Source organism: Ahaetulla prasina, chromosome 6 (assembly GCF_028640845.1).
Source record: "Ahaetulla prasina isolate Xishuangbanna chromosome 6, ASM2864084v1, whole genome shotgun sequence".
Lineage (NCBI taxonomy): Eukaryota > Metazoa > Chordata > Lepidosauria > Squamata > Colubridae > Ahaetulla > Ahaetulla prasina.
The window spans coordinates 32,243,663-32,263,670 of record NC_080544.1 but is presented as its reverse complement, the minus strand read 5'-3'; the positions used below and the strand labels follow the sequence as shown (position 1 = coordinate 32,263,670).

Sequence of the window (20,008 nt, the reverse complement as noted above, 5' to 3'; positions counted from 1 at the left end):
TAATCCAACCATTTATGCTGTTAATATATGATGTCATCATTTATTTGTACATATTATGCTGTTAAAGACTTTGAGCATAAGTGAAAGATAATTTCCGAGGTTTTTTTTTTAATTTTACACTCTTTCCCTGAAGACATTGGCTTTAAAAGTATAAGGCAGGTAGTGTTCCTCCTTTCCCCACAATGAATGAATTCCTATAATCAGAGGCTATAATGATTCCACTCTTGACTCCATCTCTTGTCTCTGCTTGTTTTTCTCCTACATATAATCCAGTATGTCTTTACCTATAATGCTACATCAAATGTGGTTTCTCTGACTTTGTTCTTTCATCATCCCCATATTACTGTGTCCTAGTACAGAAGGTGTTGGATTAGTACTTGGCAAAACAATAGACAAGTTCACCTCAGCTACAGAAATTTTATGAGAAAGCCTTTTCTATCCCACAGAACTTGGTAGCATCTTCTTCTTCCTTTCTATGGAAATCTGGATTTGTAAAGGGAAGAATTTCTACAAAACGTCTGTATTCAGTTCAGTATTCCACTAATGAAGGTGTTTTAGAATCCACTGAATGGTTTATGTCTTCAAGGCATGAAATTTTGAGAGACTATTTGCTAGTTTTTGGTTGAATTTATTTTGTTAACTAAGTATGAGGGCAGTGTGGTTATAAATACAGCAATTTTTCAGAAACTGCAAAATGAGATGATATGATTAAACCCTGAGTTGAAATTGTATTGAAACCTGAGATTTATCTGCATTTGACTAAATCAGCCTCCATTAAGACAATCACTTTCATTGATGAAACTTGTTTTTTTCCATTAGGTTGATCTGGAAGAAAGGCAAGACGGGCCTAAGTACATCTATAATAGAATGGCACATCCCAAAGACCACTAAACCAGGAAGATACAGAATACAATATTTTGGACATAGCAAAGAATTACTTAGTTCAATTCGGGCATTTAATGGGTCATCTTCAACATTTGAAGTTGCTAACTGATAATTTCCTATTGAAAAGCATCAAGTTGCCACTTTCAGCTTGAAAAAAAGGATAATCTCACAGCCCCTCCATTGTCCATTAAGACTTTGCAAGTTGCTATAGCAGAGACAGAAAATATACTATCTGTTTGACTGTTTGTAACCTGTAGTTCCCAGTACTATCAAACTTTGGAAACTCATTGTGTTTGCATACTACCAAAATTTATTTTTGTCAGTTTTTCAACACAAACCCATCAGAAGTGAAAGAGGCTCCTAAATTTATGCCCTATTCTTTTCAAAATGGTCACTGCATCACCACCTTGGTCAACAATGCCCTCGAAACCATCCCAGAAATAAAGGACCTTGCAAAAACATCCTTCATTTCTTCTCTTGGTAAATGTGCATTATAGATTTGGAGGAGGAGTATGGTGTGAATTCTTGTGCTACAATTAGCCCCCTTGCTCAAGTCTCAGAATCTCTTGATAGAGCAGCTGCAATTTCTGGAAATTAACATATGTATGAAGGAGCTAAGTTGCCAAAATTGAGAACATTGCCCCAAAGGATTTGGCTGAAACCAGTTGGAGCCAACAGCCATTGGGGTAGCACAGGACTAAACCTAGGCAGTTTTGACAGCCCTGTGGTGTGCTTTCTAAATAAGCCCCCTGTTTCACATGCTAAAAGTAATCAGAGGTTATCATAACACCATTAGGAAAACCAGAAGGTGCCTGATTAAAGGTGTGGTTCTTATGTCCAGCAATCCCCATCAGGATTTTCCACTGCAGCTAATGCAGCCATACCTGGAAATTTTATTGCATTAAAAAACATAGGAATGTGCTTATTCCCCTGTGGGCAGTAAAAATAAAAAAAAAACCCAAAAAACACCACAGGCTATTAGTGTTATAGACTCCTGTTGGGAAGGATAGGTGTGAATGCATCCAGCATCAATAATGATGACCATTCTCCAGTTTCCATTACACTTGATAGATGAGAAAAATCAGCTGGAAACATTTAATATTGGATAGCATTTTAGAAAAAGCACGGAGGTTCCACTGAAAATTTCCATCAGTAATGAATGGGTTTCAGATGTGTTGAATAGTAAACCAATGACCTCTTCAGCCTTCCAGAGCCAATTTCCAGTGTATATGTAATCCAGATGAAAGATTGTTCTTTGCCTCTAAATCAGGGGTCTCCAACCTTGGTCTCTTTAAGACTTGTGGACTTCAACTCCCAGAGTCCCTCAGCCAGCAAATCAAAAGTGTAGATATATCCAAGATGTACAAAGTATGTCTAATCTGTGTTGGAAATGTGGAAAACGGAAAACATGAAAGGTCATTTTATAATGCACGACACCTTTGTGACAGGATGAAAAAATGTAAATACGGAACAGTATAAGAGTTGGAAGGGACCTTAGAGATAGGAATATTCTGCCCCCTAGTGTTGAGTGTATGGAAACTCAAGCTTTTGATTGATAGATGAGCAGAACGACATCTGTTTTGGAATGTTACTTGCTCATTTGTAAGTTCATACAATAAAATATGTACTTTTGTAAGCATGATAAATTTTATATGTATAATATACGTGTATTTAAAATATTTAAAGTTATAGTTTCAAACGTATTTTCTCAGAACAGTTGTGTAGGAAAAGTGCAGGAAAAGCTCTTGTGGCCCTCAGAATCCCCTCCAAACTTCCAGTGTAGTGGTAAAAATAAGAGGGAGGATTCCAGTATATCTTCTCAAATATATATTACATAACCAAAAAGAAAAATCATTTCGTTCCCAGCTCCCCAAATGGGGGGAAATGAGCCCTGACCATGTTTATAGGTACCCATGCTCACTCTACATCGGGGGTCTCCAACCTTGGCAACTTTAAGCTTGGAGGACTTCAACTACTAGAATTCCCCAGCCAGCTGGGAGTTGAAGTCCTCCAGGCTTAAAGTTACCAAGGTTGGAGATCCCTGCTCTACATCTTTGTTGTATCCACTATAATCCCTAATGTACAAACCCCACCATGTTTTTTCAATGATCCTGCTGTTCAATAAATAAGGAACTGAATAATATGTAAACTTGGAAAAGTACATGGCGAGAGGTCTGGTAAAACCAGGCCACTCAACATGAAGCCAGCTGAGAAGATATTGGATGAAACATTTTGAAACATGCCAACATTCAAGTGTTTGCCATTATAACACACACTAGTTATTTATTAGATTGTATAATACAGTAAAAGAATAAAGTATAAAGAACCAAAATATTAAAAAGAATATGGAACCATAATTCATTTATTCATTCTCTCTCTCTCTCTCTCCCTCTCTCTCTTTCTTTCTTTCTTTCTTGAAAACCATTACTGCATTTTGGTCAGCTTTGCCATTTCTGCATGTTCTCTCAATTTTATAATCCAACTTTCTATGGGAGAAGGGGGCATTTGATTATTCTATCTTTGTTCATACTTTAATCAAATATTAATTTCCTGTGTTTTTTTCTAGTTCAATGTACATAAAATCCAACCAAAACAATGCTATTTTCAGCATAATATTAGTTCACAATAACTTTTGCATCATTATATAGATTTGTGCCCAAAATTTCCTTGCTTTGTTACAACTCCACCGTGCATGATTACAAGGTCCCTTTTTCCTTTTCACATCCCCAACTCTGGTTTGATATTCCTTTATCCATTTTTGACAGCTTGGCTGATACTTTATACTATTGATAACATCAATTTTCATCACCACAATACAATTTTTTTTTGAGACTTCAGAAAGAGTGCAGAAAAGAACAACAAAGATATTTGGGGGGCTGAAACATATGATGAACAGTTGCAGGAACCAGGTATGTCTGGTTTAACAAAGAGAAGGATGAGCGGTGGTATGATAGCAGTCCTCCAATATTTGAGAGGCTGTCACAAAGATGCGGAAGACAACCTATTCTCCAAGGCACTTGCGCTCAAGAGAAGAAGTAATGGATAAAAACTCATCAAAGAGAGATCCTACCTAGAATTAAGAAAAAAAATTCTGACAATGAAAAGGCTTGCTTTCAGAAGTTGTGGGTGTCCAACACTCGAGGTTTTTAAGAAGAGATTGAACAACTATTAGTCCAGAATGGTGTACAATTTTCTATTCTATTCTATTCTATTCTATTCTATTCTATTCTATTCTATTCTATTCTATTCTATTCTAAGCTACGCTAAGCTACGCTAAGCTACGCTACGCTACTCTATCCTTATCCTATCCTATTCTATATTCTGCCAAATGGAGGAAGCAGACTGGCAGCATATGTTCATGCATTTTTAAAACCAGTATTCATGGAAAAAAGCCCACTTCTGTATATGTTGTTTTACAAAGAAAGCTTCAACTTCAAAATCGCACTGAGATATTCTTCATTCCCAGGATCAATGTTCAAGGCTTCTTCATAGGCTTTCAATGCTTGTTGCTTTTTTCCATTGAGCTGATGAATAAATCCAAGGATGGCGAAATCTTCAGCACCTTTCCTGATCTTATTCTCCATCAATTTCTCCAATATGCCCTTGCATTTATCTCTCTCTGAAGACTCAAACTCAATCTTCAGTGCTGCAATGTAGTGTTTGATGGCTTCTGATAGCGACCCTCTGTTAAATTTTTGAAAACATGCATAATTAAAATGGGCCTGTTGCTTCTCTAAGGGAGTTAGGTTGCTCATGGTAAAGAGCTTCTGGTACATTTCATCCGCTTTCTGTATCCTTCCTTGTTCTGCATACATCTTCGCAAGGTCAATATTAGCATAGAAAAACTTAGGTTTACGCGCCACCACTTTTTCAAAATGAAAAATGCAAAGTCTGATCAATTCCTCCATTTTATCCTTGACTTGGCACTTGTTATATCGGCTTTCATTTTTCATCACTAAATACTGTGCCCTATAGCAAAGGCCAATTTAATGGTACAAGAATCCAGCGTTTGGGGTCAAGCTCAATGCTTTCTCCAAATGTTGCAATGATGTCTCTAGGTCGCCTTTCTTCCTGTAAAATTTGGCAGCGTACCTTAATACATAAGGAACGCCTGGATGCTTTTGAAGGGCTTCTTTAATCCACTTTTCTCCTTCTTCCTTTTTGTCTGATTCTTGAAGCTTTAGTGCAAGTAGAGGAACAACAAAAACATCATCAGGATTCAGTTTTAATGCACGTTCCAAAAGTTCCAGGGATGATTTTTTCCCTGAAGGGTTTTTGGCAAAAATATCTTCCAAGCGGTATACTGTGATTGCATAGCCCAAGTTAAATTCTGGATTTTCGGGTTCTTTTTCCAGGGCTTTTTCAAAGCTCTCCTTGGCTTTTTCATAATACATAGCTCCAAATTTGAGGAGAGCCCAACCCTTTTCACACTCAATCTGTGGGAGCTCCACCTTATAAGGAGACTCACTTCCAAGTTGCTTGCAGGTGCTTTCTACCTTCTCCACGTAGCCTTGGGATTCCGTCAGATTGCCCATGTGGTAGTGTACCCAGGCATAGTTGCCCCAGGTAACCAGGCTTCCCTTCTCAACACCCTCAGGGTATTCTACGGGCACAGTCTCTTCAGCTTTCTGCAAGTTTTCCAGGGCTTCGTCCGTCTTGTTGTTCAGGAATTTCACATAGGCAAGAAGGTTATAATTTCGAACTTTGGATTTATTGATTAAGAACTGGATCTGCTCAGCAATTCTGTCCTCCAATTCGTCCGGAGCAATATGCTCTTTTTGCAACCCCCATGTAAAATGGCATTCAAGTTGTTGGAGAATATCCTTTAAACCTTCCTGGGAGGGGAGACTGCAGGGCAAAAGGAAAGAGAATGAGAGACATGCACTATCTGCAGACTAAGAAATTCAGTTCATAGTTTTATACTACTTTTTCTTTACTACCTTTTATTTAATGTATAGAAATGAATTAGTGATAATTAGGCTATATATCTAGATTGTATTCCTTTTTTTATATAGTCCCTTGTAACCTCAGGACTACCTGCATATGAAGCTTTATGCCTGCCCAAAATGTATTAAAATCTCTATGTGGTATGATCAGTGCCATAGGTTCGCCATCACGGGTATAGGGTTTCCTGCCTGAGCAGCGGGTTGGACTAGAAGATCTCCAAGGTCCCTTCCAACTCTGTTATTCGGATTCTAATAAGAATTGGCAAGGTGGCAGTAAGTTTCATACTACTTTAGTTTTCCACCAACTCAAGGTGTATGTGTGTGGGAGGGACATTTTAACTTAGCAGGGAGCAGGGGTGTCCAGGAGGTATGGTCGAGCTGCTATGCTGTGGTAGCCACCACGGTATGATTGAAGCTTCTCCTGGGTTTTTTTTTTTTGCACATAAACAGAGAAGTAGAACTTCAAATGCACTTCAACATTTGTGACCATATCTTACAGATGCAGCAAGCACTGCGAAAGGCTCCAAGTCAAGGGTGTCAAACTCAAGGCCTGTGAGCTGAATTCGGCCCATGGGGTGCTTAGATGTGGCCCACGGGGCCACCCTGGAAACAGCAAAGGACACGCCTGTGGTGCATCTCCCAGTGAAAATGGAGCTCGGTAGGGCTGCGTGCAGCTCTTCTGAGCTCCATTTTTGCTGGCAGAGTGCTGCCGAAATGAGTGATGTCAATCTGGCCACGCCTATCCTAGGCATGGCCATCCAATCCCCCACCCCCTGAGGTCAAACACAACCCTGATGTGGCCCTTGAGGAATTGAGTTTGCTATCCCTGCTCCAAGTGGTCAAGAAAGAAGGAAGAAAATAGCATTTTTGAACCTCCCCAAGTTTTGAGCATTGCCTATCCTATTTACAATGCTATAGAATTGTCCTTATAAGTCATCAGATTTATAAATGTCTCTTGTCTCAATATATGCCACCTTCTCCCCCCACCCAAACTAAGTTTCTGCAGATCATTCCTCCTCCATCCCAGTTCTTATCATTAAGGATTAAGTACAGGTCGTCCCGAGCCCAAAAATTTATGTTGCTAAGAAAGAGAAATTTGTTAAGTGAGTTTTGTCCCATTTTATGACTTGTTAAGTGAATCATGGCAGTTCTTAAATTAGTAACACCGTTGTTAAGCGAATCTGGTTTCACCACTGACTTTTCTTGTCAGAAGGTCGCAAAAGGGGATCGCATGATCATGGGACGCTGCCACCGTCATAAATATGAGTCACATCCAAATGTAAATCACGTGACCATGGGGATCTTGCGACAGTCATAAGTGTGAAAAATGGTCATAACTCATTTTTTTCAGTCCTGTTGTAACTTTGAACTGTCATTAAGTGAACTGTTGTAACTTAAGGACTAAAGGTAAAGGTAAAGGTTCCCCTCGCACATACGTGCTAGTCATTCCTGACTCTAGGGGGCGGTGCTCATCTCCGTTTCAAAGCCGAACAGCCAGCGCTGTCCGAAGATGTCTCCGTGGTCATGTGGCCAGCATGATTCAACACCAAAGGCGCACAGAACGCTGTTATCTTTCACCAAAGGTGGTCCCTATTTTTTTTACGTGCTTTCAAACTGCTAGATTGGCAGAAGCTGGGACAAGTAACGGGAGCTCATCCTGTTACACGGCAGCACTAGGGATTCGAACCACTGAACTGCCAACCTTTTGATCGACAAGCTCAGCGTCTTAGCCCCTGAGCCACTGGGTCCCTTAACTTAAAAACTACCTGTACTTTAACAAGAAAAGTGATTACACAACCAGTGAGCCCAGTATGTTGTGTGTACCTTATCTACTTCTTTTAAGTTCTACTTCTCATATACAGGTAGAAAACTGCTTTATTAATAAATCATGATTCCTTTAAATATGGGCACTGTCATGCAAATACAGATTTTCTTCCTTCACAAAGTAAAGGTAGCTGTGATAGCCCTCAATAATACAGGTAGTCCTCAACTTATGGCAATTGGGGCAAGAATTTCCATCTGCAGTCATAAATTGAGACGCCATGTGATTGGACCCAATTTTACAACAAGTTGTAAAGTGAATCATGAAGGTCTTTAAGCAATTTCCGTTTGCTCAATGGGCATTTTTGCTGGAAATTGAAAAAAAAATATTGCGATCAGGGTGGATTTGATTTAAGTAAAAAGGTTTGATTTAAATCATTTCTGTCCTGCAGTGGCTCCTCTGACCCATTCTCTTTAATGGGATGGCTGGTGATGTGGCAGTGACACAACAAGGTGAGGGGTGTGGTGCAGAGGTGGGTTTCAGCAGGTTCTGACCAGTTCTGGAGAACCAGCAGTGGAAATTCTGTCTGGCCCCGCCCCCATCTATTCTCTGCCTCCCAAGTCACACCTGATTGGGAGGAAATGGGGATTTTGCAGTAACCTTCCACTGCCACGCCCACCAAGCCATGCCCACTAAGCCATGCCATGCCACACCCACCAAGCCACACCCACAGAACCGGTAGTAAAAAAAATTGAAATCCAGCGCTGGCATGGTGGGTAGCAGGTGAGTGGATGCCCGCTAACATGCGCTATCATGATGGATCTGAAATGACAGGTGCTCTTTAAATGTAAGGACTCATTCTTGCTGGTAGTCAGAATCTTTAATATTGAAGAGCTTGGATTCATTTGAAGAAAATTAGCATTCACCCCTCCTAGAAGAATGAAATATTTTGGGAAATATTAAGAAGGCAGAATATTATATTTCCCTGGGTGAGAAAAGGAGAAACAGTTTTTTAAAGACAAAGAGCAGCTCCCTGCCCCCAGCAGATAATTGGTGCACATTAAGACTGGGCCAGCCTATCAACAAGACAATTAGACCTTCAGCTCCAGGCTGATGGGATTAAGACATGACCCTCAGGACATAATAGGATTAGCCCTCTGCCCATGTAGCAGCAGAGCTCACCAACTATCTTTAGATAGAGTCTTACTCCATAAGCATTTTATTCAAATAAATTTGAGAAAGATGAAAAAAATCCAATTTAAAATTTTAAAAATCCAATTTTTTTTTAATTAAAAAAAATCATCAATTTTTATCCACCCTGATCGTGATCACCCAACTGTAAAATATTGCAACTGGTAAGCAAATGTCAGCTAGTTGCCAAACTCCCAAATTGTGATCAAATGTTCGTGGGGGAGTGGTGTGATATTTCTGACAGTCATAAATGGGACTAAAGGGCATTACTTTTTCCAAGGCTGTTATAACTTTGAACCATTGTTAAATGAATGATAAGTTGAGGACCACCTGAAAAGTATTATCTTTTTCGTGTAATCTATTTAGAGGTCTAGTCTAAAAAAACACATTTTCCAGACAACTCTTCAAATTTTCCTCCCTGTGCTCACAGAAGCTCTTAATTATATTAGAAATAATAAACTGTGCATGAAAACTATGTAGTAATTGGCTCTGAGACGTAATGATACAGATTACATTGGATTCATTGCACTTGATTTATACTCTGGATAACTGCTTTAAGTTCCTTTACAGCATTATACATTTATAAAACAGACTGTGCATTTTTTTTTTTAGGAAAGCACCTAACCCTATAAAAAAAAGCTGAAACTTTGCATGATGGAAAAGAGCTTTTTAATGCTAAATACTTTATAAGTAAAATAATTGAGAAGGATAATATAATATTACTTCTTGTTCACTTACCTCATATTGCCTAATTAGAAGTTTTTAAAGAGAGCTTGCTTCTCTAAAAATAATGGATTTCCCTTTCTGATGGTCTGGTCTGAAATGCTGCATTGGTTTGTTGCTACTGGCTTTTAACTTCATAAAAGGAAAGGAATAGAGTTTCGTTTCCTTTTTCTTAGAAAAGGAAACTGCAACTTGCTGTATTAGCCCACTCAGATATAGGTTCAGTTTCTATTTCTTTTGGTCTTGCTTGTATTGTTCTGGTACAGTAATGATAGAAGATTCAGCATTCTAGAAGATTCTTTTCTGTAAAGAAATTCTGTATTTGATTTGTTTTAAACAGCAATGCTAACGGTATGAGGAGTGGGGTTCTCTTGTTCTTGAAAGATGTGACATATTAACATTCAGTTGGTGCAAAAATGTTAGAAAGGAATACAGGATGCCAAGAGAGAAATATAAAAAAAGTCACCAAAAAGCCAATAAATGATAAAATTTTAAAAAGGCTAAGAGAAGATGGATAGAGATAAAACATTTTGTAATATAGTGATTATATTAAAAACTAATAGAAAAATTATAGTAAAATTATTTAACACCCCGACAATGCTGCTACCCTACAAAGCGACCTTGACCATGTGTCAGAATGGTCGCCCATTTGGCCATGCCAAATCTCAAATAATAAATGCTCTGTCCTACACATTGGCAATAAAAATCAGAACATCAAATATAAATTGGGCAGAAACAACCTTGTAGACGATCCTCATTCTGAAACGATCTAAGCCCCAGAGCTCACTGTAACAGCATTACCAAAAAGACATTAAGAATTGATAACCTAATTTTGCAAAGCTTCTTCTCCAGTAACATTGTATTGCTAACTAGGGCATACAAAACCTTTGCCAGACCAATTCTCAAATACAGCTCATTTGCCTGGAATCCACACTGTATATCGGACATTAATATGATTGAGCAGATCCAGAGGTATTTCAGAAGAAGAGTACTCCACTCCTCTACTCACAGTAGAATCCCTTATGCTACCAGGCTCGAAATTTTGGCCTTGGACAATCTGGAACTGCACTGCCTGCAATCTGATCTAAGTATAGTACACAAAATTGTCTGCTATAATGTCTTACCTGTCAATGACTTCTTTAGGTTCAACCTCAATAATACATGGGCAAACAATTGATACAAATTCAAGGTAAACTGCTCCAAACCCTGACTCTGTTATTACATCCCCAAACTCCCATAACTTTAACTTTAGACTGTCTACTGTCAACCTCACTCCATTCCTAAGAAGTCCGTAAAGGGAGCGTGCATAAGCGCACCAGCGTGCCTACCTTCCCTGTCCTACTGTCCCCATTTATTTGTATTCATTTCCTTCATTCATGTCCAGGTTCATATTTATACCTGCTATCTTGTACATGTTTGACAAACTAATAAATAGATAAATAAACTACAAATATACTAAGGCTAGGAGGTGGAGGATTATGATTAGGTATACTTAAATGTATTATTATTAACAGTATGTAAAAATATATATTGAAATTTATAGCTCTTAAAGATTATAAATTTGGGGGGCTTAGAGATATCATCTCGTGACTGATTAAATTTTTATTAATAATTGGTTTTATTGGTGTTTAGAACTACAAATCCCAGCATCCCTTACCATGCACTGGGCACAAGGAGCTTGCTATTCTCCTGAGAATTGGTGACTGGTACTTGAAAATCCACTGATTCTCCCTTATGTTTAATTGCTTTCTTATACAACACAAACAGGAGTTTTAACCAATATGCTGAATCATCATAATGTAAATGTGATGTGTAATTCTGGTTATCTTGGCAGAGTTTCAGAGCCATGGCACAAAAGTTTAGCTTAATTTCTTTCTTTCTTCTTCTTCTTCTTCTTCCTCTTCTTCTTCTTCTTCTTCTTCTTCTTCTTCTTCTTCTTCTTCTTCTTCTTCTTCTTCTTCTTCTTCTTCTTCTTCTTCTTCTTCATCTTCTCCTCCTCCTCCTCCTCCTCCTCCTCCTCCTTCTCCTTCTTCGTCTTCTTTTTTTGAAAAAAAAAAGCCATACAGTACAGCAGGTTTGGTTAGAACTTTAAAAAGGTTATGATGGTTGGGCTGGAAAAAATATGAAGAAATATGAAATGCTTCTCTCCTAATCAAAAGTGTAGATATATCCAAGATGTACAGAAGTACTTCTAATCTGTGTTGGAAATGTGGAAAACGGAAAACATGAAAGGTCATTTTACAATGCACGGCTACTGTGAAAGGACAAAAAAATATATATGAAAATACATAACAGAATAACAGAGTTGGAAGGGACCTTGGCGATAGGAATATTCTGCCCCCTGGTGTTGAATGCATGGAAAATCAAGCTTTTGATCGATCGATGAGCAGAATGACATCCATTTTGGAATGTTACTTGCTCATTTGTAAGTTCATACAATGAAATATGTACTTTTGTAAGCATGATAAATTTTATATGTATAATATACGTGTATTTAAAATATTTAAAGTTATAGTTTCAAATGTATTTTCTCAGAACAGTTGTGTAGGACAAGTGCAAGAAAAGCTCAGAATCCCCCCCAAACTTCCAGTGTAGTAGTAAAAATAAGAGGGAGGCTTCCAGTATATCTTCTCAAATATATATTACATAACTGAAAAGAAAAATCATTTCATTCCCAGCTCCCCAAATGGGGGGAAATGAGCCCTGACCATGAGTGACCCATGCTCACTCTACATCGGGGGTCTCCAACCTTGGCGACTTTAAGCCTGGAGGACTTCAACTCCCAGCTGGCTGTGGAATTCTGGTAGTTGAAGTCCTCCAGGCTTAAAGTCGCCAAGGTTGGAGACCCCTGCTCTACATCATTGTTGTATCCACTATAATCCCTAATGTACAAACCCCACCATGTTTTTTCAATGATCCTGCTGTTCAATAAATAAGGAACTGAGTAATATGGAAACTTGGAAAAATACATGGCGAGAGTTCTGGTAATATCAGGCCGCTCAACATGAAGCCAGCTGAGAAGATACTGGATGAAACATTTTGAAACATGCCAACATTCAAGTGTTTGCCATTATAAGACACACTAGTTATTTATTAGGTTGTACAATACAGCAAAATAATAAAGTATAAAGAACCAAAATATAAAGAAGAATATGGAATCATAATTCATTGATTTATTTTCTTTCTTTCTTTCTTTCTTTCTTTCTTTCTTTCTTTCTTTCTTTCTTTCTTTCTTTCTTTCTTTTTTCCTTTCTTTCTTTCTTTCTTGAAGATCTTGAAGATCATTACTGCATATTGGTCAGCTTTGCCATTTCTGCAGGTTCTCTCAATTTTATATTCCAACTTTCTATGGGGGACAGGGGCATTTGATTATTCTATCTTTGTTCATACATTAATCAAATATTAATTTCCTGTGTTTTTTTGTGGTTCAATGTACATAAAACCCAACTGAAACAATGCTATTTTCAGCATAATATTAATTCATAATAACTTTTGCATCATTATATGGATTTGGGCCCAAAATTTCCTTGTTTTGTTACAACTCCACTTTGCATGATTAGGAGATCCCTTGTTCCTTTTCACATCCCCAACTCTGGTTTGATATTCCTTTATCCATTTTTGACAGCTTGGCTGACACTTTATACTAATTACTGTATTTTTTGGAGTATAAGACGCACCTTTCCCCCCCAAAAAAGAGGGTGAAAATCTGGGTGTGTCTTATATTCCGAATGTCACCCACGCAGCTTCTCAAACGCAGGTTTCAGAGGCTGAAAGAAGCTTCAGAAAAGAAGTTTCCAAAAAGAGCTTCAGTAAAAAAGCCCCCAAACAGAGCTTCAGAAAAGAAGCCCCCAAACAGAGCTTCAGAGATTCTGTTTTGGAGTCTTTCAGAGGCAGAAAAAAGTTTTTTCTGAAACAAAGTTTCAGAGGCAGAAAAAAAAACCAAAAAAAAAAAAAAAGCAAGACACAGAGCTCACAACCAAGGTACCTGTTGCTAAAATTCACCTCTGGGAACAGCTGATTGGAGATATTCCGGGAGGCTGATCCACCTGTCAATCAGTTTTTTTCTTATTTTCCTCCCCAAAAACTAAGGTGCATCTTATCCTCAGGTGCGTCTTATACTCCAAAAAATATGGTTTACCTCAATTTTCACCATCATAATAAAAAAAAAGATGTTGAGACTTCAGAAAGAGTGCAGAAAAGAACAACAAAGATATTTTGGGGGCTGAAACATATGATGAACAGTTGCAGGAACCGGGTATGTCAAACCTAACAAAGAGAAGGCGAAGGATGATATGATAGCAGTCCTACAATATTTGAGAGGCTGTCACAAAGGAAAGGAAGACAACCTATTCTTCAAGGCACCTGAGGTCAAGACAATGGATTAAAACTTATCAAAGATAGATCCTACCTAGAATGGAAAGGCTTGCTTTCAGAAGTTGTGGGTGCTCCAACACTGGAGTTTTTAAAGAAGAGATTGGGTAACCATTTGTCTAGAATAGTATACAATTCCCTGCAGCAGGCTGGATTAGAAGACCTCCAAGGTCCCATCCAACTCTGTTTATTCTCTTCTCTTCTCTTCTCTTCTCTTCTCTTCTCTTCTCTTCTCTTCTCTTCTCTTCTCTTCTCTTCTCTTCTCTTCTCTTCTGTCAGGGTTCCAAGTAGCACCCCTAACGAAAGAAAACTCAAAGGCTTGGAATTCCTCAAAGTCACACTTTATTAGAGATACCATAGTGCTATGTGATATCTGAAAGCTTCCAGGGTTTTCCCCACCCAAAGAAAAAATCAAGTTCCTGCCCAACACCCAAAGTCCATCACTTGCTCCAATCAAAGCACCGTCCCAACTGGAGATGCCTCCCAGGTCCAGGGCAAGACAACCTTGACTTTTTGAAAAAGGAATGTTATTCTGACTACATATCACCCATACTATAAATAATCCCCCCTCCCAGTTTCCCACAGTAGAAAATGTGGCAGGCCTGAAGGCCCAATTGTAAAAGATGGCTTCCAGGTCTATTCTATTCTATTCTATTCTATTCTATTCTATTCTATTCTATTCTATTCTATTCTATTCTATTCTATTCTATTCTATTCTATCCTATCCTATCCTATTCTATTCTATTCTATTCTATTCTGCTACTTTACTCTACTCTTCTACTCTACTCTACTCTATCCTTATCCTATCCTATCCTATCCTATCCTATCCTATCCTATCCTATCCTATCCTATCCTATCCTATCCTACCCTTTCCTATATTCTATCAAATAGAGGAAGAAGACTGGCATTATATATTCATGCATTTTTAAAACCAGTATTCATGTAAAAATTCCCACTTTGGCATGTATTGTTTTACAAAGAAAGTTTCAACTTCCAAATTGTATTGAAATATTCTTCATTCCCAGGATCAATGTCCAAGGCTTTTTCATAGGCTTTCCATGCTAGTTCCTTGTCTCCATTGAGCTGATGAATAAATCCAAGGATGGCGAAATTCTCAGTATCAGCTTCACCTTTCCTGATTTTCTTGTCCATCAATTTCTTCAATATACACTTGCATTTCTCTCTCTCTAAAGACTCAACGTCGATCTTCAGCGCTGCAAAGTAGTGTTTGATGGCTTCTGATAGCGACCTTCTGTCAGATTCTTGAAAACACCCATAATTAAAATGGGCCTGTTGCTTCTCTAAGGGAGTTAGGTTGCTCATGGTAAAGAGCTTCTGGTATGTTTCATCCACTTTCTGTAGCTTTCCTTGTTCTGCATACCTCTTCGCAAGGTCAAGATTAGCATAGAAAAACTCGGGTTTATGCTCCACCGCTTTTTCAAAATGAAAAATGCAAAATCTCATCAATTCGTCCATTTTATCCTTGACTTGGCACTTGTTATATCGGCTTTAATTTTTCATCACTAAATACTTTGCCCTATAGCAAAGGCCAATCTGATGGTGCAAGAATCCAGGGTTTGGGGTCAAGCTCAATGCTTTCTCCAAATGTTGCAATGATGTCTCTACGTCTCCTTTCTTCCTGTAAAATGTGGCAGCATGCCTTAATACATAGGGAACGCCTGGATGCTTTTGAAGGGCTTCTTTAATCCACTTTTCTCCTTCTTCCTTTTTGTCTGATTCTTGAAGCTTTAGTGCAAGTAGAGGAACAACAAAAACATCATCAGGATTCAGTTTTAATGCACGTTCCAAAAGTTCCAGGGATGACTTTTTCCCTGAAGGCAAAATGATCTTCCAAGTGGTATACTGTGATTGCATAGCCCGAGTTAAATTCTGGGTTTTCGGGTTCTTTTTCCAGGGCTTTTTCAAAGCTCTCCTTGGCTTTCTCATAATACCTGGCTCCAAATTTGAGGAGCGCCCAACCCTTATCACAGTCGATTTGTGGGAGCTCCACCTTATAAGGAGACTCACTTCCAAGTTGCTTGCAGGTGCTTTCTACCTTCTCCACGTAGCCTTGGGATTCCCTAAGATTGCCCATGTGGTAGTGCACCCAGGCATAGTTGCCCCAGGTAACCAGGCTTCCCTTCTCAACACCCTCAGGGTATTCTATGGGCACAGTCTCTTCAGCTTTCTGCAGGTTTTCCAGCGCTTCGTCCGTCTTGTCGTTCAGGAATTTCACATAGGCAAAAAAGTTGTAATTTTGAACTTTGGATTTATTGATTAAGAATCGGATCTCCTCAGCAATTTTTTTCTCCACTTCATCAGGATCAATATGCTTTTTCTGCAACTCCCATGTAAAATGGCATTCAAGTTGTTGGAGAATTTCCTTTAAACCTTCCTTGGAGGGGAGACTGCAGGACAAAAGGAAAGAGATTGAGAGACATGCACAATTTGTGAACAAAGAAATTCAATTCAAAGTTTTATACTACTTTTTTTTAACTACCTTTTATTTAATGTATAGAAATGAATTAGTGATAATTAGGCTATGTATCTAGATTGTATTCCTTTGTTATATTTTCCCTTTGTAACCTTAGTATATTAAGCATTATGCCTGCCCAAAATGTATTAAAACCTCTTTGACTGTGGTATGATCAGTGTTTAGGAATTCATTTGCAAAATAAGAATGAACTAGAGAAATGTTTATTTCTCTAGTTCAAATGTTTAAGTATGGTCCCAGAACCTCTGGAGGTCCCTCAAGACTTTCTAACGAGTCCATGAAATCAAAATTATTTATCAAATATTGAAGATATTTGCAAAAATGTAAAGCAATATCATTCTTATCATTTTTTAAAAAAATTGTTAGAAGGCTGTAGATAAGGATAGTATGTAGGAAAGACCTTGGGAGATTAGGGCAAGAGACACTGCTAAGGGGACAGTCAGATAACAGACAGCATAACTCGCAAATGGACAGCAAGCTTGGAAAGAGGCTCAAAAGAGACTCTCCCTAGTTTTTTAGGCTGTTGGAGGGGGGGGGGAGGATTGTACTTTCAGATTACAAGATTCTGTCAATGTTCCTTTAGAATTGAATACAATTAGTTCATATGGTTGTGATTCCTATATGGTTTACAATGTGGCGCTAATAATAAAGTTTTTGTGTGAAAAATATTTTATTTATATTAATATCTAATGGTTGGATATTAGTTTTATACAATTTGATAAATAAATATTCTACAAATGTGTCAATGTTAACTTTTAATACTGTATATACAGGTAAATTCAAACAAATAAATAAAAACTGTAGGGCCACCCGTCTCACCTAATACCTGGCTCACAACAATCCAATAAAACAAGGTAAAAACCAATATTGTATCCAAATGTATAAAACCATCAAGGATCTTCCTTATCTTAGACAAGAGTTCCCCAATGATTTTGGCTTTGCAAATTGGCAGGGGGAAGGCATGGTTCGTGCAAGCACCCACTGCTTGTGCAAGTGAAGATGTGCATATGTGTAAGTTGCAAATCACTCACAGCCCACTCATGTGTGGCAGCCCACAGGTTGGGGACCCCCGTCTTAGACCACTATTTTAAGCCCTCTACCACCACTGGCTCAAAAATGCTTTTGGCAAAAGAAATCTCTTAACTTATTTAATTACAGGCTACTTTCCAATTCTTAAGGAATGAGGATAAATCCAGTGTGACATTTAATTAAGAGTGGATGCAGTTCATGTGATTGCTATCCTGCATTTAATCATTTGTTCTTTCACTAAAATAGCATTGCAAAATCAGTGCTAATGTTTTCGGGCACTTAAATTTTTAAGATGCCCCAGAGGAAGCCTCAAATGGAAGAATTTAGTTTTAACATCATCATCATCATCTTTTAATGACCCCATAATCCCTCGCAGGGTGGAGTCTGGGCAACTGAATAGAATAGAATAGAATAGAATAGAATAGAATAGAATAGAATAGAATAGAATAGAATTTATTAGCCAAGTGTGATTGGACACACAAGGAATTTGTCTTGGTGCATATGCTCTCAGTGTACATAAAAGAAAAGAGCTAACAGAGTGTTTAATGGCCAGATGCCCTTCCTGTCGCCATTGCAGAGTTTTTGTTCAGCAGATATATTCTCATTGTGCCCAGAGAGAGAAATATCTGCCTCTACCTAGGATCAAACTCACAGCCTCCTGATAGTGAGGCAAGAGCTCCACCTATAGGTCACCGTGCCACTCCTGAAAAAATTTAATTTATGGTGTGTGAAAAATCAATAGCAGGAGTTAGTTGAACTAGCAGGATCAGAGAAGGCTGCCTGTAGGGTAAGCTGCAAAGAATTTTTTTTTCTTCCTTTCCCCCTGCATGTAAACTTGCCTCAAAGGTTCCAGGGATGACTTTTTCCCTGAAGGCCTTTTGGCATAAAGATCTTCCAAGAGGTATACTGTGATTGCGTAGCCCGAGTAAAATTCTGAGTTTTTGGGTTCTTTTTCCCAGGCTTTTTCAAAGCTCTTCTTGGCCTTCTCATAATACCTGACTCCAAATTTGAGGAGCGCCCAACCCTTATCACAGTCGATCTGTGGGAGCTCCACCTTATATAGAGACTCACTTCCAAGTTGCTTGCAGGTGCTTTCTACCTTCTCCACGTAGCCTTGGGATTCAATAAGATTGCCCATGTGGTAGTGTACCCAGGCATAGTTGCCCCAGGTAACCAGGCTTCCCTTCTCAACACCCTCAGGGTATTCTATAGGCACAGTCTCTTCAGCTTTCTGCAGGTTTTCCAGGGTTTCATCCTTCTTGTCGTTCAGGAATTTCACATAGGCAAGAAGGTTGTAATTTTGAACTTTGGATTTATTTTGTAAATAAATCCTCAGCAATTTTGTTCTCCAATTCATCAGGATCAATATGCTCTTTCTGCATATTGCTCAAAGCTCCCTGCCCCCAGCAGATATTTGGTGCACATTAAGGCTGGGCCAGCCTATCTACAAGACAATTAGACCTTCAGCTCCAGGCTGATGGGATTAAGACATGACCCTCAGGACATAATAGGATTAGCCCTCTACCCATCTAACAGCAGAGCTCGCCACATGGCACCTGGGTTCACACATCACCTAGCACAGTTCAACCAAACTTTTATCAGATAAACTCTCAGCACATGACCAGTAGGATACATTTCTTGCACAGGAATAGGAAGCTCAAGTTCAAAGCCCAAGAGAGAGTATAAATAACACACACTCTCCATTCCATGTGATCAGCTGCACCAGGACTATGTGCTTAATGGTTCTGTTCCATTAAACCATTCTTCCAAGCAGCCTCCATGTTTCCAGTGTCTTTCTCCTCACTTGCAACTGAACACAGGTAGGTTCTTCTAACACATTGAATGAGTTTACCAAAGATGTAAATATTGCAGAATTTACAGCCTCATGCTACATAACTAAGCTCCATTTCATGCTGAATAAATAAACCAAATTATTAATGTATCTTAAATAGAAAACTATCTTTAAATTTTTACTCCAAAAGCAATTTATTAAAATAAATTTGATAAAAATGAAAAAAAAATCTGATTTATTTTTTTAAAAAAATCTGATTTTTTTGATTTAAACAAATCATCGATTTTTATCCACCCTGATCATGATCACCCGACTGTAAAATATTGCAACTGATAGTTGCCAAACTCCCAAATTGTGATCATATGTTCCTGGGAGAGTGGTGTGATATTTCTGACAGTCATAAATGGGACTAAAGGGCGTTACTTTTTCCAAGCCTGTTATAACTTCGAGCCATTTTTTAAATGAATTATAAGTTGAGGACTACCTGAAAAGTATTATCTTTTTCATTTAATCTATTTAGAGGTCTAGTCTTAAAAAAAACCCCATTTTCCTAACACCTGTTCAAATCTCCCTCCCTGTGCTCACAGAAGCTCTTATTTATATTCGAAATGATAAATTGTGCATGAAAACTATCTAGTAATTGGCTCTGAGACTGTGGGAAGTAGACCCCAAAAGGACAGTGCCAGAAACTTCACAGCAGGAGAAACCTCAGAAAATAGTGCCAAGAGACTTAAGCCAGCTGGTCCCCCTTTTAAGAAAACCTCAGGCAAAAGCACCAGCTAGAAGGCACACTTAAGTAGAGCCACTGAAATAAG

The 20,008-nt window shown here is 38.5% G+C and overlaps 2 protein-coding genes and 1 pseudogene across 2 annotated transcripts in view; 1 reads left to right on the top strand and 2 right to left on the bottom strand.

The window, feature by feature from the left end:
* Window positions 1-1,584, top strand: part of ASAH2 (N-acylsphingosine amidohydrolase 2) — an 84,333-nt gene extending 82,749 nt beyond the window's left edge. Inside the window, exon 22 of the mRNA XM_058187061.1 lies at window positions 820-1,584. Within this exon, the coding sequence (XP_058043044.1) occupies window positions 820-994 (175 nt within the window). The 3' untranslated portion in view covers window positions 995-1,584. The remainder of the gene's footprint in view (window positions 1-819) is intronic.
* A 1,658-nt stretch (window positions 1,585-3,242) lies between these two features.
* LOC131200392 (interferon-induced protein with tetratricopeptide repeats 5-like) lies at window positions 3,243-9,620 on the bottom strand. Its single transcript, XM_058187071.1, is given in 2 exon segments — window positions 3,243-5,733; window positions 9,523-9,620. Coding segments are annotated over 2 exon segments (1,440 nt in total). The 5' UTR covers window positions 9,528-9,620; the 3' UTR covers window positions 3,243-4,298.
* Window positions 9,621-14,850: 5,230 nt separating this feature from the next.
* LOC131200812 (interferon-induced protein with tetratricopeptide repeats 5-like) lies at window positions 14,851-18,758 on the bottom strand (annotated as a pseudogene).
* Window positions 18,759-20,008: the final 1,250 nt, after the last annotated feature.